This window comes from Prenolepis imparis, unplaced genomic scaffold, assembly GCF_030444845.1.
Source record: "Prenolepis imparis isolate NDT839.2.m4 unplaced genomic scaffold, iyPreImpa1.0 SCAF_3, whole genome shotgun sequence".
Taxonomy (NCBI): Eukaryota; Metazoa; Arthropoda; class Insecta; order Hymenoptera; family Formicidae; genus Prenolepis; species Prenolepis imparis.
The window spans coordinates 3,583,136-3,610,867 of NW_028141161.1; the positions used below are offsets into that span (position 1 = coordinate 3,583,136).

At 34.7% G+C, this 27,732-nt stretch overlaps 1 protein-coding gene, 1 long non-coding RNA gene and 1 pseudogene across 3 annotated transcripts; 2 read left to right on the top strand and 1 right to left on the bottom strand.

The window, feature by feature from the left end:
• The first annotated feature begins 13 nt into the window (after nt 1-13).
• LOC145933571 (G-protein coupled receptor Mth2-like) lies at nt 14-22,241 on the top strand (annotated as a pseudogene). Its single transcript, XR_014424896.1, has 6 exons — nt 14-102; nt 282-1,522; nt 2,075-2,153; nt 18,622-18,805; nt 20,715-20,880; nt 21,415-22,241. The product of XR_014424896.1 is annotated as a G-protein coupled receptor Mth2-like (transcript).
• Nucleotides 2,167-4,655, top strand: LOC145933573 (uncharacterized). Its single transcript, XM_083033393.1, has 4 exons — nt 2,167-3,353; nt 3,447-3,577; nt 3,666-3,813; nt 3,883-4,655. Exons 1-4 carry the CDS (start codon nt 3,282-3,284, stop codon nt 3,904-3,906), a joined length of 375 nt encoding a protein of 124 aa, XP_082889519.1. The 5' UTR covers nt 2,167-3,281; the 3' UTR covers nt 3,907-4,655.
• Nucleotides 20,923-23,884, bottom strand: LOC145933574 (uncharacterized). Its single transcript, XR_014424897.1, has 3 exons — nt 23,404-23,884; nt 22,398-22,509; nt 20,923-21,121 (listed from the first exon to the last, which is right to left on the bottom strand). It is a non-coding gene; the product is annotated as an uncharacterized LOC145933574 (long non-coding RNA).
• Between the last annotated feature and the right edge of the window lie 3,848 nt (nt 23,885-27,732).

A 27,732-nucleotide genomic window follows, 5' to 3' on the forward strand; every position in this document is an offset into this window, starting at 1 on the left:
TTCTCCCGCGTAGACACATGTTTCTTGCGCATTCTTCTCTCTACCGGGAAGAGAAGTAAAGACCGGATACACAGTGATACAGTATTAGTGTTATTCAATCTAGTGAGATAAATAAAAATCAACCGCGCAATCGTCAATGTTAACAGTGCCAAAATAAAATCAGATCAATTCTTCGAAATTTCGATGAGAAAAGCAAAAGAAAGAATAATTTGATTTTATTATATTTATATATTTTACATTTAACGCATTTTATATATTTTACATTTAATTTCTCTATTCAGTTAATATACAAGCAAAAATATAAATAAATTTAATGTGAAATTTTTTAATTATTAAAAATTCGAAATCTATGTGAGAAATAATGAATACTAATTGTAAGCTCGACTAGTTTGATTATATAATTACTCTAAAAGTTTATCCTTATGCAAAATAATGTGTGGAAAAAATTTCGCGTTTTTGTGTTGTGGAGTTCTTCTCCTCGTCATTTCGTCATCAAAATCTCAGCAAAATTCCACGAACAACAAAGTAAAAGATGATAATTTGACAATACGATATAAGATAGACACGGACTCTACAAACTATAGCGATGAAATAAAAACACTACGATATGATTTGTACGAGAAGTTTACCAATAATACGCAATACAACGAAATGCAGTATGAATTTCGCTCTATTTCCACGAATAATGATCGCGAGGATGTTAAATCGATGCAATTTAAACTGAGCAGGCGGTCCGTTGAGAATCATGAGAACGATGAGCAAATACCGATGGAATCTCACACGAATTCGACAAATGTCAATCATAAGAGAAACTTCATGACTGAAAAGAATGATTCCATGTCGCATGAAGTCTTCGAAGATTCCAGTAAAGACAATAATAAAAGCAACGTGATCCCATACGAAATGTGCCAAAATATTACTTGTATTCTGCTCTGCTGTCCTCTTGGCGATCGCATGAAGATAGAAGACGACAAATGCATTTCCGAAGATATTAAATACGTTTTTCCAAACGTGTACGAATATACAAACGATTCAATGCAGAGCGAAAATAAGAGAGTGGACGAATTATTTCACCTGGCCGTGTACAATTTGTGCCAGGAAGAGAAACATTACCTGCTTCCTTCTGGTCATGAGCACGATTATATGATTTTTGGCAACGGTTCTATTTATTTATCTTATTATAAAATAATTGTTAAATCGACATTATATTGTCTCACCGTTACGGAAGGGAATGAATTCGAAGTGGTCTATTGCTCAGAAACAAACGACGAGATCAACAAGCCGTCAATTAATGCTTCCTCGAATTTTTATGGACACATCATACATGGGAGCTTCCATATAATATCCATACTATTTTTGATGCCAATATTTCTGGTGTATTCTATATTGCCAGAGCTCCGAAATTTACACGGTTTTATGTTGCGCAATTACAGCGGTGCTTTGTCTATCGCATACACAATTCACATTGTCATTATTATCATCAAAGCGGATGATGTACAATATCCGATCTGTGTTACAATAGGTACAGTATATTTAAATCGTTATATGCAAGTATATGCAATTATAAGCAAACAATGCAGTGTATATATTTGTCAGACATATATTGTATATTCATATATTAATTATACTTTTTCAATAACTTAAATATATATAATTTGTTAGACTCTAAAAAATGCAAGGATTAATAGATAGATAGATAGAGAGAGAGAGAGAGAGAGAGAGAGAGAGAGAGAGAGAGAGAGAGAGAGAGAGAGAGAGAAATTTTAAATACATTTAAATGTATAATTAATCTGAGTTCGCCTTAATATACACGTATATATTTTCATGTATTATCGAATTTTGTAGAGTTATGTCTTGAAACATTATTTAATATCCGTAGTATTTGCTAAATATTGCTATTTAGTACAGGAAATTATATTATATATAAATCTATTTCTTAATGTGTGGAGAAACAAAAACATCATAACTTTGAGTACCTGCATTTTAACGCGCGTTTAATGATTAAGATATTATTTATTATCGCTATATATTTATTATAGCTATATGTATATATAATTTTTATTTATTTTTGCAGCCTTCTTCAACTATTTCTTCTATATATCGGGTTTTTTCTGGCTAATTACGATAAGCTTTAATATGTGGTGGACATTCAGGTAAGTTACTAATTATTATACTCTATTTTTTTAATTTGCTTCCTATTTTAATTTACCTTCATAATATTGTTTTATATTATACGACACGACGTGACAAAATAATTTCGTTTAAAATATAAATGTATTTGATATCAAGAGACACGACAGTGTCTTGCGCCAAGTAAAGGCGTAGCGATAGTGACAGCGAAACGCACCGTATATATATACATATGTATGTATACGCGAACGGTCCAATTGCGAGTTCCTCATATTATCGGATCTCATATAACGACTGAACCGATCGAATTCTTAGTGGTCTTAATGGATAGCTTGAGTCCTAATTATATAACAAAAATGTCTTTATTTTTGCTCTACGTAGTTTATAACCAGAGATATTATTATGCAAAGTCCGAAACAGAAAATATATGATTAAGAAACGTCTTCTTCTTGGTCATCTCTCCGGGAAATTCTACATCTCACGATTCTGTCGCATAGCGGCGCTTTTGACAGATATCGATATTTTATTTTGACAGTTATATATTTTGACAGATTGTGTTTCATGATGTGTGTAATGAGGGTTAATTAGCATACTCAGCGCAAAAAGATATATATTTTAAATATTATTAAATTCATTTTATTATTATATTATTTAATCGTTTTTCCATCTCATTTCCTGTCCGTTTCACTGTTTTATCGTCTTTCCAACTCATCATTTCTTTATGTCATTATTTTAACAGTTAGATATGTGTTTTGACAGATTGTGTGTAATCATGTATGATGTATGTAAAGCCGGCGTCACACGATGTACATTTTTGTGTGTGATTATCTTGTATGCTAGCTTGTATGCTGTACGTTGTTTGATTTGCTGCATGGAGCGTTGTATAAAAGCGTCACACGATATTTGTTTGCCGTATGAAGCGTTGTATGAAAACGTCAGACGAAAGAAAACGTCAAACGTCAAACGTAGCTGTTTGACAGGTTTTTCAGGATAGATCTCGATAATCAAATCAAATATTTGTAAAAAATTGATATGGAGGAACAACAATTATTTTATATAAGAAATGAAATTTTGTGACGACAGAGATTAGCTGCATTCGCGCTATTACTTAATCGTGAAATAAATAGAAGAAATCGTAGACGTAGAAGGATATGGATTCGAAATTGGCTACAGAGAAGGAACGAAGGAAGAGGAGTTTTAAATATGGTGCAAGAGGAGCTTCGGTACATTTAATCTATATCTATATTGAATCATCAAATTAAATATTTTGTCATTTTTCAAAATAATTTTTTTTAATTAATTTAATTTTTTCTTAGTTTGCAAGACATTCTTATAACAATTATTATCGAATGGATGAAGATCTTTTTGAAGAAATTTTGATCCGAATTACTCCACACATACAAAAAAAAGATACTGTTATGCGTCAGGCTATAAACCCTCGTCAACAGTAAATTTTAACGAATCCGTATTTCTTTTCAATATGTTCTTTCACATTGCGTTATCGGTTAAATTTAAATATAAAATTAATATTGTAGATTGGCTGCTACATTGCGCTTTCTTGCATCTGGAAATTCATACAAGGATCTTTTCTATGCAGTACGCATAGCTCCCAATACACTTTCAGTTATTGTTTTTAATACATTACAAGCAATAGTTCTTGAACTTCAAAATGAGTGTATAAAAGTATGTACCTCTCATTTCTAGTTAAAATTATTATCGGCTTTTTTATCTAAAACTATGTTTTATTATTAGTGTTCTAACAGTAAAGAGAAGTGAGCTGAAATTGAAGCTGAGTTTCGAATTTTATGGCAGTTTCCTCATTGCATTGGAGCACTTGACGGAAAACACATAAACTTTCGCCCTTTAAGACAAAGTGAATCATTTTATAGAAATTATAAGAGTACAGATAGTATAATCCTTATGGCTCTTGTTGATGCTAAATGTAAATTTTTATTTGTTGATGTTGGTAGAAATGGACGTATGAATGATGGTGCAGTATTTCGAGACAGTGAGCTAGCTCAACATTTGAATAATAATTCTTTAAATTTACCTGAACTTAATCTATTACCTAGAATTACTGTACCAATGCCCTTTGTAATAGTTGCTGACGATGCTTTTCCCTTGTCAAATAATTTATTAAAACCATATCCTGAATGTGGATTGACCTATAGTCAGAGAATTTTTAACTATCGTTTGAGTAGGGCAAGAAGAATTGTAGAAAATGCATTTGGTATTTTGGCAAATAGATTCAGAATTCTCCTCAACACAATTACTTTGTCAGTTGATAAAGTCGAATTAATTACTCTGGCGTGTTGTATTTTACATTATTTTATTTTATCTCGAAGGCCATATCAAAATAATATGATTGAAGATAATTCGGAAATTGATATTCAAAATCGTCTTAATGGTATAATTAGACAAAGAGGTAATAATCCTACTCGAAATGCAAAAGTAATCAGAGATCACTTTATGCATTATTTTAATACCACTGGTTCTGTTCCGTGGTAGAATGAAGCTGTGCAAAAAGGCAATTATTAATAATAATTATTATCAATTATTATAATGTTCAAAAGAATGAAATATTTGTATATTGCGAAAATAAAAATTGTTTATTTAACATTTATATGGTTATTTAATATAATATTTTTAACATATATATATTTTTTTAAAAAGATTTAATTACAACATAATTAAATAATTATATAATATAATTAAATAATTATTATTAATTATTTAGATATATTTAAATTTAACTTTTATTTAAATTGAACCGATTAATACAATATAAAGAAATATATTAAAAAGAAATACGAATTTGATAAAATTTATTTTTTAAATTTAATACGTATAACTGGGTGTCTGACGTAAGGTGTCACACCGAAAATATATAAGTAGATCTCGTTAAACTGAGTCGAAAAGTCCTATACCATTTTGCAAACAACCACGTAAAATTTCGAGATATTAATTAAAAAAGATCGACCAACGAGCGCGCGAATTACGTCGGGGCGGCCCGCCGCATGCTAGGCACGCGTTGCCTATAGCGATACGGCACGGTACACCGCTTAGCGGGCCGTCCCGACGTAATTCGCGCGCTCGTTGGTCGATCTTTTTTAATTAATATCTCGAAATTTTACGTGGTTGTTTGCAAAATGGTATAGGACTTTTCGACTCAGTTTAACGAGATCTATTTGTATATTTTCGGTGTGACACCTTACGTCAGACACCCAGTAGAAGAATAGAAGAATAGATCTATCAAGCGGATAATGATCCAAAACACTCTGCAAGAGTCGTGTAGACATTTTTGAGTGACAATAATAATCACGTAATGAAGTGGCCGGCACAATCTCCAGATCTGAATTCAATCGAGATGCTGTGGATTAATTTCCACATATATGTAAAAAAAACAAAAGCCGAAAAATATTGAAGAATTATACTCTATTATACAAGAAACGTGGACTTCGCTACTTGCTAGTAAATATGCAAAACTTATTGAATCTATGCCGTGAAGGTGTGCTCCAGTCATTAAAGATAAAGGTCTACATACGAAATATTAACGTTATTATAATTATGAGTCAAAGAAACTTATGAAAATATACATTTCGATATGTACTTAAGTATGTGTTCGCAGAAAATTTGACATTTAAATATAAAAATATAAGAAATTATATTTAATTATAGTAAATTAAGAAATATAAATATCTTGATTAATTATTCAAATCGCTAGTAAAATAAATAATACGAGTTTAGAATAATCGACCCAACTAGCTTGAAAATAATTTCTTAATATTCACAACGTTTCGACCATGTGGTTGTGGTCCTTTTACGAAGGAATATACTGAAATTTTACATATACGATCCCCTCTGTCCCCCCTAAAGAAATGTAGGCGAGAAAAAATATAGATCCGAAGCGACTTTCGGATCTATATTTTTTCTCGCCTACATTTCTCATCTCAACAACAAGTTCAGAGACTTCTTTGAGAAAGAGGGAATAGTGCACCAGCTTACCACCGAGTATACACCGGAATAGAATGGCGTAGCAGAGCGCTTCAACTGGACATTAGTCGAAACGACAAAGTGCATGTTGATCTAGACGGACCTACCACCAAAATTTTGGGCCGAGGCTGTATTGACATCAGCCTACATACGCAATCGATGTCCATGCAAGACATTGAAAGAAAACCTATTCTACACCATAGACATATTAAGATAAACTGCTTATAAGGTAATGGGGGGCGTTCTCCTGAGGGAAAAAGATAGCATGAACTTGGCTTTCTGTCTTCTTCTAATGGTATACTGGTGCGCAGATTACGTCATAAGTCACGTCCATTAGAAGAAGATAGCAAGCCAAATCAATTCATGCTATCTTTTTCCCTCAGAGGAGGATGGCCCCACTCCCGGTTTCACTGCCTCATAAGCAGTCTATCTTAATATGTCTATGCCCTACACAGCCTGGACCGGCGAGCCACTCCAGCCGTTCGGAAAAGTGGCACATGTGCTCGATAAAAGTGGTAAACGCGGAAAATTTAATCCGAAAACAAGTAGATGTATCTTCATCGGTTATTCGCCCACCTCCAAGGCATATATGTAGAATGTGGAATCCAAAGTCTCGTAAAGTATTAAAAAGTCGCGACGTATCGTTTCTAAATGAATTCCCAGCAGGTGAAGATACCGGAGAAATTATAGATGACGACATTACTGATGTGCGCCAAGGAACGCACAAATACCGACCCGATACAAGAATCAGATATCATGTCTGACGGCGGGGATTCAACCGACAATTTCCACAGCAGTCGATTCAGCAGAGGAGGAGCAACTCTTGTCCAGCAGCTCAGACATTTTAGAATTCACCCCAGCGCTAGATCGTCTAATCTTCATAGGCGATGGCCCAGGAAGACCGAAAAAGCGTCCAACAACGAAGAATTCGCTGGATTAACTAACTCTGATCCGAAGAGCGCCAAGATCGCCCTAGCTGCACCTAAAGCGGATGAATGGAAAGCCGCGATGAAAAAGGAATTCGATGCGCTCATGAAGAATGAGACATGGACTGTCGTCAACCGGCTGAAAGATCAAAAGATTATCGGCTGCTGATGGGTCCTACGCACCAAATTGAATGCTAATAGTTTAGTCGAACGTCGAAAAGCCTGACACTAGTCAAAGGGATTTGCACAACGTCGGTACACCGACTTCAACGAGACGTTTGCCCCCGTAGCACGAGCCGGGTTAATAAGATTCGTAATGGCTCTCGCAGTTGAAAAAGAACTGGAAGTCCACCAACTTGATTTTGTCAGCGCATACTTGAACGGTGAAATAGAAGAAGAACTGTACATGGAGATCGTAAACCATTTATCGAACATTCTGAGTGAGGCAGAGCTACGAAGGATCCCCAAGGACAAAGTGCTCAAAATGAAGAAGGCGTTGTACAATTGAGACAATCCGGACGCCAGTGGTTCACCAAACTCGATGAAAAGTTGAGGTCAATAAGCTTCAAACAGTCGGGAGCCGACAACTGCGTGTACACGCTGCAAACGGAAGCAATATCACAATCGTGGTAATATACGTCGATGATGTCATCATCGCTGCAAGCAACATCGAAAAGATGAATGAAATCAAGAGACAATTGTCCAGCTTTGAAATAAAGGACCTTGGGAGAATTTATCATTGTCTTGGAATTCGATTTATTCAAACCAACGACTGCATCACCATGGATCAAGAAAAATACACTGAAGAAGTACTCGAAAAATTTAACATGGCTAAGTGTAAAGCCGTATCGACTCTGATTAGCACGTCCGTGAAGTTATGCAAAGAAATGTGTCCAAAAAACGCGTCGAGCGGAAAAAGATGTCAAAAATACCATACCGGAGCCTGATTAGATCTCTCATGTATCTCGCGGTATCGACACGCTAACATAGCCCATGCCAACAGTGTCTTGGGACAGTACAATTCCAACTACGGACTCGAACACTGGAAAGCGGCAAAACGCGTCCTTTGATATCTTTAGGGAACAAAACGCATTAAATTGGTATTCAAGAAGACGAACAAACCTCTGGTAGGATTTGCTGACGCCGATTGGAATGCAGATGTGGACTACCGACGTTCTTACACTGGCTACGTATTCCAAATGGCAAACCACAGCAGTCAGCTGGATGTCACGCAAGCAGAAGTCTGTGGCAATGTCAAGTACAGAAGCCGAATACGTCGCCCTGTCAGAAGCAGCCAAGGAGGCTGTGCACCTAAGAGCATTCTTGTCAGGAATCATAGGTGAGCAGCCTACAACAACAATCTACAACGATAATCAAGTAGCTGGCAACACGGCTCGTAACCCAGTCCAGCATGGACGAGCCAAACACATCGATCTCCGATACCACTTCATTCGTGAAGTAATCAAGAAAAAGGTAATAAAAGCGGAGTACCTTCTAACCGAGGAGATGACGGCCGATGTGCTTACGAAAGGATTGAGCTCAACCATGCATCAGAATTGTACCAAGAACATGGGCATAGAGCATTAGCCCCAATGTTTTTTGCCTTTTTGTTGTTTTGTTACAGGTACCTTTTAAGAGGGGGTGTTGGAAAGTTAAAAGGTTCCCGTCTAAAGCTAATTTCCGTTCGTTGCTTCTTGAGAATGAGCCGTAAGGTTACGACACGCAGCCATGTGAGGAAGCTACCTGCGTATTCATTTCCATCGCCTTCTCACTCGCTGTGCAATGTCGCCACGTGCTAGTCTATTCCTCTTTTGTATAATTGTTTATTCGACTGTCGTGCTATAAAGGGACTATCTTTTGCATAAATACTCGCGTTTATTTCCTACATTTTATTATTTTAAATATTTAAAAAAAGTTACTCAGCCAAATATAAATGTGTATTAATTTTGCAGATTATTATCTGATCTGATATAAAATTTATCACAGAATCATCTTTGTATTTTTAAGAATAATGCATCTGCATAGTCAAAATGATTTAGATCCGGCATTGAAACGATTAAAATGACGAACAAAAACTTGGCGTGCCCAGGTCGGGGCATTAAAAATTAAATCAATAATTAGAAGGCTCTGTAAGGATCAAATTTACTTGGAACAAGAGCTAATAAGAGCCAATAAGTTAAATACGATATTAGGAAATAAAAGAAATGACATGATCTTGCATGATCCGTTGTTTAAAATCTACTAGTAGTGTTTAGTGAACTTAAAGCTACGAGAAAATTGCCCCACCAGTGGGTAAAACCGGGTACTCATTTAAAAGCGTAAATTACCGTGCAATTACGAAATCTTGATTTTTTTAAATCATAATACAATACAAAAATGCACAGAGAGAATTTTCTCTTAGAATTTACCCTAAAAATCATGGTAATCATGGGATAATATGGTATAAAAAGAATTTTATGAAAATTTTTCTGATTAATATTTATCACAATAAAAAATAATAATATCTATCGCAATAAAATATAAAATATGCTTGATTAAATATACTAAAAGTATAGTTTCACTAAAAGTATGGTAAAATTAATCAAACATATTTTTAAAATTCTTTCAATACCATATTGTCTCACGATTACCATAATTTTCAGGATAAATTCTATAAGAGAAAATTCTTTCTGTGTGTATTCTATAAATAAAAATCACAAAAAAGCAAATATCTTGCTCTACATAGTTGCAGAACTCGTAAATCCACCTTTGGCATGTAATGCACTGTATCTAGCCTTTGATTGGTGTTAAGTACAAATTATTGCAAAAGATGCAGGCTACATCTTTTTTTTCTTCTAAAGATAAATTGTCTTCTTGCTTTTTTTATTATTTTATTTTTTAATTCTATATTTTTTGTACCCGATTTTGCCCCACACGTACCCAGATAGCCAAATCTGTCAAGAGCATGTATTAAAACTGTGTGCTATATATTTTTGCCAGCAAAAAAACTGCAGATTTTATCAACTTGTTATATCAGATAATGATAGCAGAACGTTGGCAGAAATGTTATAAAATCTGCTGACATAATTTGGCAGCAAGTCAGTAGCAGAAATCAAGCAGGATTTGTATAGAATTATCATAACAGATTGGTAGTAGAAACCGAGCAGGATTTGCGCAACGCAGTTTGGTGTCAGATTGACAGCAGAAATCGAGCAAGATTTGCGCGCGCACAATCTGATGGCAAATTGACAACAGGATCTGCATTTTGCAGTTATTTAATAGTTCCTTCACCTACCGCTATGTGATGTATTTTCTCGCAATCAAATTTCTGTTAAAAATAGATATAAAGTCTGCAAGTCGTGGCTATTAATAAAAGATCAAAAGTATATTTTTCTATCAGTTTAATTTTTGATATCTGACAAGTCTAACATGAGAATATTAAACTTATTAGAATCAATAGGATATACATGAAAAATTATCCATTTACTTTCTATTTAAAGCATAAAGCAGAATTTAATTCTCATATAAATTATATCTTAAATTTTATAAATTATATAAATTTAATTATTTTTACAATTTATTTTATTAATTTAATTAATAGATTAAATTGAACATTTAATTGCTATGTGAGATATAACTACATACAATATAATATGTTATACATTAAATATCATATTTATGAAAAAAAAAATTATAAGTAGCGGATAACACGTCTTATGCATCTGTTATATTCATCGAAAAATATGAATTTTATTATACTTATATATTCAAATGGCAAGGAACTGTGCAGATCCTGCTCGATTTCTGCCGCCAATCTGCTATTAGATTGCGTTTGACAGATCTGTTCGGTTTCTGCCGCCAATCTGCTGTCAGATTTTGCTTACTAACTATGCTAGCAGAATATCATCAATTGCGGACACAGTGGATAGGAATCTGCTGTAAAGTCATGATTAGATCTGCTGTCATACTGCCGACATGCTGCTAACATTTTGCTATCTGGGTAGATACTCGGTTTTGCCCCAACACGAGGAAAATAATACGGCGGCTGTATATTCCGACGTAAAAGAAACGATGAAAACTAATGCAATCTATACTTTCTAATATGTACAGAATTCAGTTCTGCATTTATCAAAATAGATGTTTTGTAGAAAAAAAGTCCACGATGACTTGAATGTTGCTCCGATATCGATCTTTTTTGTTTCGAAAACTTTAAACTTCTATAAAAAAAAAGAAGTATCTGTATACGTGGACACGGTTCATCTCAGAATAATAATGGCGTCAATTTATAACTAATAAACGAATTGGCCACAAATGACAATATCTATCACAAAGAAATAGAGGTACCCGATTTGACCCGGCTACCCAGTTTTACCCGATTTTCCCCTATATATACCGGCAACATAAAGACAAAGAGGAATGAGACACACACAACATTTTGAGTTGATCAAACAGAATTTTTTTATGTTGTATTAATATGTGACTGTGACAGTATAAAAGCAACTATATTTAATAGTTTGTAAATTAGAGTACGGAGATAATAGACTTAAAGTATAATTTAAAATAAATAGTTTTCTTAAAAGTTTTTATTATTGCATAAAGTTTTTAGACGGTTAGTTTCTATGTTGTTAAGATTAAGTTAACTTTTTGAAAAATGGCATATTAGATAATATATATATATGTATACATTATATATTTAGTTTAAATATTTATAAAATATTATAACATGGTGTTGTGTGCCTTGAACAAGGCACTGGGGTTGCGCCGAATTAAGGATGAGGATCCTCGGATCGACCAGGACTTCGTAGGAAGTTAGGAGGGTTACACTCTGTTCTCTTCTCTTTAAATACACTTCTATTGCGAATTAAATATAGTTTCACTTTATTATTAAAGGGACGCAAAATAGTATATATTGTTGTCGGATCACAGTAAGTATATAACAGTAAGTATTAGTTTTCTATAAATAGCTTTAGTCTATTCGTATGCATGCGCACTGCTTTTCTTCCCTTTTTAATTGTGTAGTTTACGTCGGAATTCTTTTCGGTTATTACGTACGGTCCTGCCCATAGTGCATCTAATTTTTTCGATCGTCCCCGTCGGAGCGTTTCGTCGTATACTAGTACTTTGTCGCCTATCTTAAATTTTGTTTCTTTCGCGGATTTATCGTAGTACCCTTTAGCTTTTATTTTTTCTTCTTTAATATTTTCTTTCGCGAGTTGGTTTGACGCCTGTATTCTTTCTTTTAATTCTTGTGAGTAGTCGTCGTAACTATATGTTAGTTTAGGCGGTCTCGCTAGGGCTGTCGGTAGGTCCGCTTGATGTCCGTATACTAATTCGAAAGGTGTATGCCCCGTAGCCGTGTGTGGGGTCGTGTTATACGTAAACATTGCGTAGGGAATCCACTCGTCCCAGTCTGTTTGGTCGGCATTTATATAGTGTCTTAAATATTCGGCTAACGTACGGTGTGAACGCTCTAATGCTCCGTTGCTTTCGGGGTGATAAGCTGTTGTCTGAATTTTATCGATTTTAAGTAATTTGCACGTATTCTTAAATATTTCACTTACAAAATTTGTTCCTTGGTCGGTTAGAATTTTTTCGGGAATCCCGTATTCGAAAATTATTTTCGTGGCGAATTCTTTCGCGATCGTGTTAGTTTCTTGGTTTGCGATCGGTATCGCTTTGCTAAATTTGGTTAAATTATCTTGGAAAGTTAGTAAATATTTGTTTCCGTTATTAGTAATTGTTAACGGTCCGATTATATCTAGCGCGCATTTTTCGAATGGTTTACTCGGCGTGTCCGTAATAATGAGGGGTGCTTTTACTCGTCGCGATAATTTATTTTTCTGGCAGGATTCGCATTTCGAGATTTTTCGACGTCTCTTGTTAATCCTGGCCAGTTATGTTTTAATCGAATTCTTTTTATTGTACGTTCGATTCCCTGATGTCCTCCTGTGGGTGCATCGTGATATTCGTAGAGTATTTGTTGTTTCTCCTCTTCGGTATATACTCTTGCGTTATCGGAATCGTCTTTTTCTTCCTTTCTTTCTAACTTGTGGATCTCTTCTTTCTGTTCCTTTTTGTTGGCGTCTCTGGTTACGTTTCGACTTAGCGCGTCGGCGTTCGCGTTCGCTCGTCCGGCCTTGTGTATGATTTCATAATCATATTCTTCTAGTTTCAACCTCCAGCGGATTAATCTTGATCCGGGATCGTTTACGTTGAAAAGCCATACCAGGGGTTTATGATCCGTAATAATTTTAAATTTTGTTCCATAGACATATGGTCTAAAATGTTTCACGGCCCATACGATCGCTAGTAATTCTTTTTCTGTTGTGTTGTAATTTTGCTCCGCGCGAGATAATACTCTGCTTGCGTAAGCGATGGGTCGGTCGTTGCCTATCGGTCCCTGTGACAGCACAGCTCCGATTGCATAGTCGGAAGCATCTGTGGTCACATTAAATTCTTCATTGAAATCTGGATATTGTAATACTGGTGCTGTCATTAGTTTTTCTTTTAATATATCGAATGCTATTTGTTGTTCGTTATTCCACGCGAATGTTTCACTTTTCTTTGTTAATTTTGTTAGAGGTTTCGCGGTTCTTGAAAAATCTTGTATAAACTTGCGATAATATCCGGCTAGTCCAATGAATGACTGGATGTCTTTTACTTTTCTCGGTGTCGGAAAGTCTTTTATCGCTGTTAATTTTGATGGATCCGGTAATATTCCATTTTCGGAGATAATGTGTCCCAGATATATTACCTCCTTGCGCAGAAATTCACATTTATCCGGTTGTAGCTTCAGGTTGTGTCTTCGTAGTCTCTGCAGGACTTCTACGAGTCTTCGGTTATGATTCTCCAGGCTTGATCCGTAGATAACGATGTCATCTAAGCCCTTGTATTCCAGTAAGTACTGAATTCATCAGGCGTTGGAAAGTTGCTGGCGCATTCTTCAGTCCAAACGGCATTCGGTTAAATTCGTAATGTCCGTAGGGGGTTGAGAAGGTCTTGCTTTTATCCTGTTCCGCCATTTGTATCTGGTAGTATCCTGATGCCAGATCCAAGGTGGTAAAATATTTGGCGTTTCCCAGCTGATCTAATATATCTGTGATATTTGGCAGCGGGAATGAGTCGCCTATTGTTAAATTATTTAACCGCCTGAAGTCTACGACTACCCTTAATTTCGGTTTTCCGGATGTATCTGCTTTTTTCGGTACTACTAGTAATGGCGCGTTCCATTGACTAACGCTTGTCCGAATAATACCGGCCTCTAACATTTCTTGCACTAGTTTATTTACTTCTGCCTTGTGTTTTTCCGGCAGACGATATGGTCGTACATTGACCGATGATGTGTCAGCGCGCGTGGCTATCTCGTGTTTCACTGTCGCGGTGCAGCTCAGTGACTCTCCGCTCAAAAGAAATAAATCGCTATATTCTTCGCATATCCCATGTATTGCCTGTCGTTCTTCTGAGTTGAGGTGCTCTGTCCTTAGTAATTGTCATATTTTTTTGTTTCTTTCGGACGAATACTTCGGAGTTTCTGTTTCTATACTATTTATTTCGTGCGTTGATGTTATGTTTATGTCGTCTATTGTTACCAATGGTGTTCTGATTTCGACGATCTCGTCGGTGGTATTAATGACGCTAATCGGACATTCAAAATTTTTTGGTTCGACTAAGCATCGCCCTATATAGACTCTAGGTGTGATTTCCTCGGCTCTTACGATTCATATGCTATTTAGGTTTGTAGCGGCCCGTACTATCGTTTCGCTGCGCGGTTGTAACCGGATCTTATCGTACGGTTGTAGGTTTAACACGGCGTTTCCTAGGTGAATTCCCGTTTCTTAAAATCGCAGGTGGCTCCCTGTTTCCGCAAAAAATCCATCCCGAGAATTCCTTCATATTCCATGGGGAAGTCATCTTTGACGACATAAATTGTATGTTTTATTTTCCTCTTGTTTAAGTTGATTGTTGCATGTATTTTTCCTATTGTCTTTATGTCCTGTTATGCTAATGAGTGTAATTTTTTCTCTATATACTAGTATATCGTCTTTTAAATGTTTAACTTTCATTAATGATATTGTGGCCTCTGAGTCGAACAGCATTTTAACTGTGCCATTCCGGGCTTCGCGCATCGGCAGTGTAATTAGATCTAACCCCGCGCTCTCTTGTTGTGTTCGTCGTACGTGCGATACTCTAAATTCGATCGCGCGCGCCGGAGTCTCCTCTCCCGTGTCTTCCTTGTTGCTACTGCTCTCGGTGTCGGATGTATCTTGTCGCGGCCTACTTTTCTTTCGGTCGTCCTTCTCCGACTCTATCTGGGCTATCTTCGCGTTTGTTTTCTTTGCTTTTTCCGCGGTATTTCTTTTCGGTCGCCCGTTTAAAGATCAGCATTCTTCACGATTGTGTCCGCGTTTTTTGCAATAATTGCAGAATTTCTCTACGGTATTTGCGCGAGGGGGCTTGTCCGGTTTTGGGAACGCGTATTTACTGCTGCGGCAATCGCGTCCGTAATGTCCCGATTTTCCGCATTTATAACATTGCGTGGTTTTATGTTGACCTTGTCGCGGTTGTTGCCCAGTTTTGCTTTGCGATGCATTTGTCGTTCGCGACGCGTTAGATCCTATTAACTTTTCTTCTGCGGTTGCGCCCGTTATCGCTTCTTGGAGTGTTGTGTATCGTTGTGATCGCACGAGTATTTTCAATTCGTTACGTAACTAGTTGGTCTTTCAATTCTTCGAACGTTTGAATGTCTCGTGTCTCGAAATCTTGCATGGCTTTTCCCCGTAATTTAGTAAATAATATTCCTTGAATTAACGCTTCCTCGTCATCGGGGTGAATATTTTTAATTGCGTACGTACAGGAGTTTAAAAATTCTTGTAATCGGGTTCGCGTTGTGCCGTCGAACTCCGGTATCATTATTCGCGCCTCCTTTAGTGACATGTACCGTTGTGAGGCATTCCGCCGATTTCGGATGTCACGCTCGGTTCGTCCGTAAGCCATACGAGGCTCGTGCTCTTCGTCCGAATCTCGATCATAAGCGCGTTCGCGGGATCTAATCTGCCTATTGTAGCGCCTATCCGCTCCCTGTTCGCGTGTGTGTTCGCGTAGATTCCGTCGATCTTCTGCGTCTCGATTGCGAGGGTAGTCGCGGTGATCACGTTGATTATTTCGGTCTCGCTCGGGAGTGAGTTCGCGTAAATCTTGCCGACTGTCGCATCTTCCGCATCTTGATTACGGGTGTGTTCACGGAGATGTCGTCGATTATCGCGGTGCCTATTTGCATCCCGTTTGCGTGCGCGTTCGCGGGAGCTTTGACGACTGTCGTCTGATCTCTCTCCGCGTGACCTCGAATCGTACATTTTATTTATTTCTGTCCGCATTTCAATTCGTAAGTCTCGTAGGCCTTGTAATACGTCGCGCATCAAAGGGTTTTCCTCTTTCGCGTTGTTTTCGACGGGTGTCCTATGTTCGGCGGGTGTCCTGTGTACGTCGACTTCTACGCGATGTACGTTTCCGCGCTCTATAGTTTCGCGTAGGCGACAAATTTCGCGGTCTACAACACCCACGGATACGTCCGCTGCACCATTTGGTGGAATGTGCATTACAGACATGTTGTCTTCGTTAGAGTCAAAATCGCTACTATCGTACGTAGTTGACCATCCGCTTTTCTGCGACGCGTTGCTAGGGGTTTGGCTTGCGCGTATTTTAATTTCTTTTATATTTTCGTTATTACCGTCTGTTCGCGTCTTTAGTATACTTTCGTCAAAACTATCGAAGGGGAACTCGCGTTTAACAATGACGTTCGCGGGTAATTCGTCTTCGCTTTCGCTTGAATATTCGTTCTCTAATTTTCTACGAACTCGCTCGAGTCTTTCTACAGTTAATGGTAACGCTTGAATCGCTCGTTTGGCTGAGTCGCTATGTAGCCAAGATTTGTTCGCTATCGGTTTCGGGGGTGTCTTGTTCCCTTCCGACATTCACGCAGAAATATTATAAGGATCGGACTTACAGTATTACGGTTCGCATCGTTACGCTCTTTATCGCTCGGTACGGCTTGGCTGCTGCTACTGCAACTCGATCGCTCGTGGACTGATAACGGCTGGCGGCTCGGTGCTCGTGCTTGACACGGCAGGTCGTCGCTCCGTGATGATGCGTTGTCCGTGAGATTGTCGCAGGTCGGCGTTGTCCTTGGGACGTTGGCGATCCTACTCGATTTTCAGCTGCTTGCTTCTCGCTCTTCGTATTGCTTGCGTTGTCCGTCCTTCTCTCTCACTGCACTGTGGCTTCTGCTTATTTCCGTCTGCTGTTTTTCTAACTGACGTGCCTGCTTCCACACGTTGTGTATGTGTGTATTGCGGGTCTTAATTTATTGTATGCTGCTTTCTGTGTTGTCCGTCGATTATTTCGACGTGCCTGATTTTTCTAATATTTTTGTATTGTTTTCAGGTCTTCAGGTTCCTGCTGGTCCTGGCGGTCCGTCGGCGCCATCCCACCGCTGCCACCAAATTGTTGTGTGCCTCGAACAAGGCACTGGGGTTGCGCCGAATTAATGATGAGGATCCTCGGGTCGACCAGGACTTCGTAGGAAGTTAGGAGGGTTACACTCTGTTCTCTTCTCTTTAAATACACTTCTATTGCGAATTAAATATGGTTCCACTTTATTTCTCGTCCTTTCTTTAATTATATATATATATATTCGCGTAACATTCGATGTTTGGCTAACGAGCGTTTATTAGTAATTCTTCTTAATGATTCAGATTTTTATTAGTGAGTCTCGTCCTGATGTTCCGGATTCTTATTAGCGACCACGTCTTGATGTTTAGGAATTGTATTCGAGACTGCCTTCGCGGGCGGGCTCTCCGTCTTATATCTTCTTTTGTTCTTTGATTTTCAACGGACGAGGCCCTTGGAAACAAGTCCCCGATTGGTTAATAATATTCACGCGTTTTTGGTCTAAATGCAAGCGAAGCAGGTCGAAGTCCCTGGCTTTCGTTTGCAGCTCGCGATTTCCGTGCTTCGTGCGTATTTCGCTGCGTTAGCGTTTTCGTTCGTTTTCAAGCGTTTGGCGAGAGCGCTCGTTTATAAGTAAAAATGTTTTACAATATTATTATTCCTAATAACTACTGGTTATAGTTCGGGCTATAACAATGGTCTAATTATTCGCGATATAATGTAACAAACTTTTCTCTTGAATTCTTTTAACATTATACAAACCTGACATTTATATTGCTTTGATCTTTTTTCTTCTTTATGTATAAAATAAGGCAACACTTTATAACATTTTAACAAAAATAGATTTTTTTGTCAAAAATTCGTCTCCTAAAGTTAAATATAAATTTAGATTACCTTTGTCGTGTCTATACAATAATAATGTAAATATGTAATAGTTCCTGAATGTTATACGAATGTTATAACATTTCTTAATGGTAATCGAGTGTCGTGTATCGTGTAACGTATTATGTAAATCTAGTTTTATATCTATCTAGTTTTATAGTTGTATGGAATAAGCTTTCGAGAAAGCTTCGATCAAAGGCAAACGCATTTACAGTGTGATTTATTTTATCTAGTGCTATGATTAAATATGACGTATAAATTGCAGAGGATTCTGTTCGTTGCGAAGAAACGTCGGACATCGAGAAAAAAAAAGTTGATGTTTTATATGATCTATGCATGGGGTTGTCCCTTCATCTTAGCTATTTTCTGTGTCATCATGGATTCTGTTTCCGAATATGTACCAAAAATTTTGCGACCGGAATTTCGTTTAGGAGATTGCTGGTTCCATGGTAAGTGAACGTCTCTGATAGATAACTTGATTAAGGGGATCCTGAAAACCTTTTTTTTTTGTTTTTAACATAAAATCGATAGGTTCCGACTTTGTTTCTATATATACTTTAATCGTGGAAAAGCATTTATTATTTTATTTAACCAATAAAGAGAAAAGGGTGCAGAATAATAATCGTTCTGTCAGTCAAATAGAACAGCTTCAGGATCCCCAAGGAGATCCCTCAGCGAACAGCGAACTCCGACTAGAGACTTTAATAAAAGATTGGCCATAAGGGGTCACTTTTGATTTGTCCGGCATTTTTCGTTAATTTCCGCTCATATTCAAACAATTAGTCTATTTATTTTTAATATAAGTAATATTAAATGATAAATATTATGGAAATATATATATTGAAAACTATATACATAATATATACATAATATTAAAAACTAATTTTTATACTAATCTAAATAATTTGTTAAAATAGTACATTTTTTTAAATTTTATTAAAAATATGCTACTTAATCTCACAAAGATACAAATTATTTGAAGGTTTCCAATTTTCACGGCCAACATTTTTGGCCCATAATGCACGTCGTTCAGGATCTCTCGGAAAAACTTTCATTATACATATAACCCTTTGATAATGCGAGTTGTTACAAAATTCGGCCGAACATCCACCCATTTTTGCAATAAACACACAATGTGTCAGCGTGTCACCACAGTATATCCAGTAGCGCAACTTTCTCGATTTTGTGTTGGCCAAAATGGAGTGCGCATGCGCGAAGTAAGCGAGTTGCCCAGTAATGCCATCTGAACTTCTCTCTCACTCACTCTTACTTGTTTCGGTCTCTCTCAGTCTCATTTAAATGCCTCAACACATTTAAATGCTCTCTTTAAATGTTTATGTGTACATTTGATGACAGAAATTGGCGGCAATAGTTAGAGAGAGAACAAACAAGAGTGAGCGAGAGAAAAGTCCAGATGGCATTATTGGGCAACTCGCTTATTTCGCGCATGCGCACTCCATTTTAGCCAACACTAACTTCAAAGACGCCGACAGAGAGTTGCGCTACTGAATATACTGTGGTGTCACTTTACATGAAGGCTCATGTATAAACAAACATACATTTGTGTAAATGAAAGAGTGAGATAATCTGTTTTTCTCTCTCATTTGCAGGATTTTGACGAAACATGGACGAAACGCTCTTATGGTCAGTCTCTTATTAAAAGGTCTCTAACTCCGACAAAATAGTAGCGCTCTCATTCTGGAATTAAAAATATCGGTAATTATCGACTGACTATCGAAAAGTAATTAATGGACATTTTGAATTTCACATTATCAATCATCTTAGGTCAAACACATGAATATTAGAAATTCATGTATATACATTGCAAACATGGAGTCATTTTTTGCTACGCCTAATACTATTATAGATTTGAAATGTAAATATGTATTGCTGGTTTCGCTCTACCACACCTACGCACTCATACATACGCATGAATCGTAATGCAAACTATACTTTTATATCAGATTTCTAATCTAAATTTAGATGGTAACAGTATTATTTTCGTGTTCTTTTTAACCCCAGGAAATTTGGTTTTACGTTCAAACAAATTGTACACTTTTTATATAAAGCACATATTATGATGACTTGACAATTCGTCTACAATTTGAGACGCCATATTGAAATAAAAATAAATAAGGACAATTATTTCGTAATTATTTCTTGGTTTTTCATATGAAATCGGAGTTTCCTGGGATCATTGATGTATGCAGTGCAATTGTGGAGAAGCATTTTTAATTCTGTCAAATTAATGCGACGAAAGACTAGAAATACGAAAATAATAATTTTGTCGGTAATACAGACAGTTGAGGGATCCCACTGTAAGAAATAGTATAATAATTTATTATATTATACTTACAGACAAGGAAGCTTTTGCGTTATATTATTATGGGCTCAAAAGTATCTGTATTATTAGTAGCATTTGTTTATCCATCTCTACGGCGCTGAAGATCACACGCTACGAAAAGGATACAGGTCTTCTACTGACAGATTCAGAAAGCAAGCGGTATAATGACAATAAAAAATGGTTTGTAATTAAACATTTTTGCATCGATGTGCGGATAATTTTTTATTTTATTAATGAGATTTATCCCGATACATTTTTATCAGTTTCTCTGCCAACAATATTACATAATAAATTGATCTGTGGTGGTGGTGTGTGGTACTCCTGATGAAAGGAAAAGATGATTATTTGAAAGCTATACATCTTTTCGGTGTTCTCATTTTTTTCTTGTTTTCTTTTTTTCTCTTTCTTGTAGTTACATAATCTGTAGAAAAAAAAAACATTGTTGTTATTATTACTTCAATCGTGTTTTTTTAAGAAAGTCTGAAATTCTCAAAATGTGGCAAATAGTGAGAATAATAATATTAATGAATTCATTTTTTTATTTTTTAAAGAAAATCTCATTTTTAAACAATTTCTTTAAACAACTATTTCCGTCTTTCTTTTTAGAATTGTAATTTATTATATAATTTTTTAAAGAGATAACTTGATAAATACATAGTATTTACTATTTTTATTGAAAGATATTCAAATGTAAATATAAATATTTGTTTGCAGGTTAAATCTGTATTTGAAACTATTTATCGTGCTGTTCGTCGTGATGGGCATTCAATGGATCGTGAAGACAATGTCATGGTTGTATGGAAATGCATCTAATTACATCTGGTATGCTACTGATTTTGTGGATATCCTGCAAAATTTCTGCACCTTTATCATATTTGTATGGAAAAAAAAAATCAAGTTAATGATATTGAAGAAATTCGGATACGAAACAAATGTGACATCGAGCACTTGTACTACTACATCAGAGATGCCTATGCAAGAAAAGGCGAATTCTTGCGAACAAGAAAACTGTCACGCGATAAGTTCGTCCAATGGAACTAAACTCTAATATTTTCCAATGTGTAAAAAGAAAGTTTTATCATCAGGAATCAACGATTAATTAGCAATTAATTATAATATTATAATTTTTCAATCAAAAATAACTTTATTAGGCACTAATGTTTTTATTTTGGTCTTCAAAAGATTTAGCTCATAATTTCACAAAGAAAATTTATCTTTTTCGGATTTTCTTATTCAATAATTTTTATTCTTTAAGATTTATTTTTAAGTTTTCTTTAATATAGTTTATTGTCTAAAAGATATATGTAGATTTCGTAAATTTTTAACGCATTTTATTTTTGATCCTTAAGTGCTCGTAATGAATCACTTATCGGATATTATTGAATCAAATTAATGGTTGTAATTCTATAAAAAAAAGTTCTAATAAAAAAATAGGGCTAGACTTCCGTATACAACCCACCTCCAATTTTAATCAAATTTTACAGGTATGTAATATACATACTAAATGAAGTCGAACACCCAACACATATTCTTAAAAATATAATGGCTCATCAATTAAACATGAAATATTAAAAAAAAAAAAAAAAAAAAACAGTCAAAGAATTCATTTTATTTCGCTGCTCCATTGATTAAAGCTATCATCAGTAGAAATTTTAATGAATTTTCCTTGTATATGTAAAAGTTATATGTATGTATACAGTTTTAGAGTAGTAGACAGACAGTTTCCTCGTAAAGTTATATCAATGACTCGTCGTCCTTGGTAATTATATCTCCTCTCCCATGGAACAGGTTTCTTGCGCATTCTTCTCTCTACCAGGAAGAAAAGTAAAAACCGGATACACAGTGATACAGTATTAGTGTTATTCAATCTAGTGAGATAAATAAAAATCAACCGCACAATCGTCAATGTTAACAGTGGCAAAATAAAATCGGATCGATTCTTCGAAATTTCGTTGAGAAAAGCAAAAAAAAGGTTAATTTGATTTTATTATATTTATATATTTTACATTTAGCGCATTTCCTCTATTCAGTTAATATACAAACAAAGATATAAATCAATTTAATATGAAATTTTTTAATTATTCAAAATTCGAAACCTATGTGAGAAATAATGAACACTAATTGTAAAAGCTCGACTGGTTTAATTATATAATTACTCTGAAATTTAGCCTTATGTGAAACAATGTGTGGAGAAAATTTCGCGTTTTTGTGTTGTGGAGTTCTTCTCCTCCTTACTTCGTCATCGAAATCTCAGCAAAATTTCACGATTAACGAAGAAAAAGATGATAATTTGACAGTACGATATAAGATATATATAGATACGAATTCTACAAACTATAGCGATGAAATAAAAACACTGCGATATGATTTATACGTGAAGTTTACCAATAATACGCAATATAACGAAATGCTGTACGAATTTCGCACTATTTTCACGAATAACGATCGCGAGGATATTGATTTGATACAATTTGAACTGAACAAGCGGTCCGTTCAGAATCATGATAACGATGAACAAATACCGATGGAATCTCACACAAATTCAACAAATGTTAATCATATAAGAAATTACTTCACGTCACCAGATCTTTATAAAAATTTGATTCAAAGGAATGATTCCATGTCTAATGAAGTCTTTAAAAATTCCAGTAAAAACAGTAATAAAAGCAACGTCATCCCATACGAAATGTGCCATAATATTACTTGTATTCTTCTCTGCTGTCCTCTTGGCGATCGCATGACGAAAGAAGACAACAAATGCATTTCCGAAGATATTAATTACTTTTTCCCGAACGTGTACGGATATACAAACAATTTAAGGGTCGGCAGGCGACCCAGGCAAACTCCGAATTGATATTGGAGACCTCACGCGGTGACAACGCGAAACTCCGATTTCAGTGTTGCCAACGCTGAGAAACTAACTCTCAGGTTTTATGTAGTGGTGTATGTCTGTACACGTACACACACCATTGCATTGCTCACGCGGACGCACGGTAGAGAGACAAGGATCGATAATCTCGTTATCCTTGTTCCTCTACCGTGCTGATCACGTGCTCATGCTACACGCGAGATACGGCCTGAAAATGCTTTCTGGCCTTCCGTAGCAGAAGGCAGTAACGTAGCAAGGCTAATAAGCACCCACGTTTTGTAAATTTTATATACGCTTATGCACATATGTGCGTATATTATATATAAATATATATATATATATATATATCACTAAAAATTATATGTATGTTTTATAATTGTCTAATGATAAATAATAACAGTAGCATAATTGAGAGTGAATTAGTATACAATATATGTTAGACACGGGTACTTTAGACTTGACAATTTATTGCTTATACTTTTTTATCGATACTTTATGTATAGTCAGCGCGATAGAGAGACAAGAATAAGAGAACGAATATAAATTATCATTAGCTTGTAGCAATCATAGATTGACGAATATGTTGATTATTCTTCATTTCTTTTCGATTATTGATGTTATTGTATAATTTGCTCCATAAATACTTATAATGTGAAAAAACTTATGTCGAGTAATGTATGATGGCTCAATGCAAGGATGTTCAGTGTATCACCCAGTAAACTAGAGTTCAAATCAATATCAATTTTTTTATAATATATTGCAATATAGAAAAATTATAAAAAAAATATATTTCGCCGATTAATTTAAACATTTTTTGAAAATATTTTAATTATTTTACTACACACACTATATAAATGCAAAATAATTCAGAAAATAAATTTAAAAAATTAATAATAAAAATCAACATACCAGCTATTTGTGTGCGTGTGTGTGTGTGTGTGTGTGTGTGTGTGTGTGTGTGTGTGTGTGTGTGTGTGTGTGTGTGTGTGTGTGTGTGTGTGTGTAGCTGCAATTGATTTATTACTTGATTAATTTATTTACGGAATTATTTTGCATTTAATATATATAGTGTGTGTAGTTGTAAAATGATAAAAATATTTTCAATATAAAAATTTTTAAGTTTATCGCCTTAAAAAATATATTTCTATGATTTTTCTATATTCCAATATATTATAAAAAAAATTGATATTGATATATTTGAACTCAAGTTTTCTACGAGATTGAATATTCTTGCATTGAGCCATCATACGTAAGTTCTTACACGTTATAATAGTATTTATGTAGCAGAGAGAAAGAGATAAGAGAGAGATTATACAATATAACATCAATAATCGAAAAAAAAATCAAGAACGCTTGTCATATCTGTTTGTATGTATATATATAAACTTATATATTATATATTTTATAAATAAGTTAAATATTATATGCAGACAATGTACAAGACGTTCAGTTTGTGCCATAAAGCTCAAGCTTCAATCAATAAAATACTCCAATGAATATATATAATCAACAATTATTTTTATATAATAAGTATTTGAATATATAAAAATATTTAAAAAAATTTGTTTAAGATTATTTTAAAAAGAATATTTAAAATATTTTTTTAATATTTAAAATATTCTTTTTCTCAATTAAAAAAAATATTTTTTAATATTTTTATATATTCAAATATACTATACACTATAATATAAAAATAATTGTTGATTATTATATTGGATTATTAATTGATTGAAGCTAGAGCTTTTAACATGGCAGTAGCGTTGTTTTTTTTTTTTTTTTTTTTTTTTACGTGGGGGAAACCTTCAAAAGGCACCCCGGTTTTCCGGGGTAGTGTGAGATTCTTACTCACTAAAACCCCCACTGTGCATACGTTACCTGCTGCAATATAATGGCGTTGATTCAATGGTATCCACGCCTCTTCATTGAAAGTGATCCGCCCTTCAGACGTCTCCAAATCTATCTGCAACAAGCAACTCTATAGATAATATCAATATAATTATAATAAAGAAATAATTCATTATAAAATCTGAAAGGAAAACAATGTCAAATATATAATATTAAAATATCAATTACTTATAATAAAATCATAATTTTTTGCGCTTATTGGAAACACAACAATAGAAGCGCTACAACATATTGTTACATATTCTTATCCCGAAAATCGTTATATATAAATATTTAATACAAAATATTGTAAAAAATATGTAATATAAATATAAAAAAATAATATAAATAATAAGAAATGTTAATAAAAGTATAATATATGCAATTTTTTCCAATGCAATCAAACATCTATGAATTATATATTTGATTGTATTATTTTTGAGATCTTTTCTATTTTAAAGTTTTTAATGTAGTACGATTACTCTGGGTTAAAGATATATAATAATATGTATACAATGTACAGTAAACAATAGCAAGCAATGTACATATAAACATACATACATTTAAATATCTTTTCTATAATTTGAAGTTAATAAAAATTTAAATTTATGTAATTGCTATTGTTTCGGTACATATTTAATAAACAACACGAATTAATAATTCGAGTGGATCGCAATTTAAACTAAGTTAAATGATTGCGTCGCAAAGTGACCTCAACCATATTATGGGAAGTATACTTGTACTATAAAATATTTCTTATTTTACATGCAACTTTGTTTGTGTTTCTATACTTTGTAATTTGTTACCCATTACTAAATATTTTTGAAAATAGTACATTGCAAAACAAATTATATCTGATATTAACACTTTGCAACGCAATTACCTCAGTTCAAATTGCGATCTAATTTGCAATGCACTATTTTCAAAACAAAAGTATAACAAAATTTAATTGTCATAATAAATTTAATATTACATATATAAAATATAGTATGGGCCCCTCCAACGCCCATTCCCGTGAGAACGCAACCAATATTCTTTTATCGTCTCTCCGAGATTTTTATGTTATACTATATGTTCTATACAATGACGATTGCAGATAACTTGTACCATTTTATTTTATCATTGCTTATTTTTGCATAATGGCAGCAATAAAAGTTTACAAAGATGGGTTAAATAATTAAAAATATTAATTCGGGAAAGGCAATAATTTGTTGCTTTCTAGAATTTTAATTAAATGACGTCTCATGCACTTTACGTCACTGGAATATTTTTCATTACAAGGATTTCCTTTCAAGGCTATAGTTGTAGCGAAAGCCGCAGCATAAATTCCACAAGAAGTGTTATCTAATTGTGTTTGTACTTCTTCGAAAATCATATCATATTCGTTTATCTTGGGATAACGAAGGCGAATATATTCTTTTTCTTTAGCATGCAATTTATCATACGTAGTACCAGGTAAGCTGTCGTACACGTGAAGTTTGGTGCCATCAAAATAAATACATCGCCAATGATCTGTGCAATTTCCGCCAATAATTTGTAAACTTTTATTGCTACGACTAGCTTCAATTATATGCGGGTATTCTAAATATAACACACTTTGTGTTTCAAAGCAAGAAGTCTCTCTTATAATACGTAAAAATAGATCTAACGATTCATCATTTAATTTACTATCTATGGGCAATACATTATTCTTCACTAATAAGAGTGAAGGTATTATATCATCTAACATTTTTCTTTGTCTTTTTATATCATCCTCAGTTAGATCTCTTTTTTCATTTGAGTAATCAGTTATAATGCAATCGTCATCTTGCTCCATTTCTGGAATAGCAACAGTGGTAGTGGTGCTTTCAATAACACTTTCCACTTTTATGTCATTTTTCTTAGCCGCTTGTGCTTCGATGACATACTGCGGTTCCCGAATAGGCATATTTCTTGCTGCTCTACTATCTATTATTTCAGGAACCAAGCAGTCCTCGTAGAATCGTTTAAGGGGGGAACCTCATTTATCGGGTCAAAAAAATACATGATTTTCACGAATTATTTTCTCAGGTATAATAACTCGAAACGCTTTGAAATTTTTATGACAATTTAATGCATAATTCAAGAGCACAGTGTAATTTTTTCACATTAAAAAAATCGATATTTAATTTAAAAATGGATGCCATGTTAATATCGCCTCGTTTATTGCTGTGTACACTCTAGCGTCCTTAATTTTGATCTGAAACAAAAAAACAAAAAGTTTTTGTAAAGTTTATGATACTAGCTTCTAGATGACGTCG

Coding starts and splice junctions, on each gene's coding strand:
- LOC145933573 (XM_083033393.1), top strand. CDS start 3,282: ATGGATTCGAAATTGGCTACAGAGAAGGAACGAAGGAAGAGGAGTTTT. Junction 3,354..3,446: donor ATGGTGCAAGAGGAGCTTCG/GTACATTTAATC, acceptor ATTTTTTCTTAG/TTTGCAAGACATTCTTATAA. Junction 3,814..3,882: donor TTCAAAATGAGTGTATAAAA/GTATGTACCTCT, acceptor TTTTATTATTAG/TGTTCTAACAGTAAAGAGAA.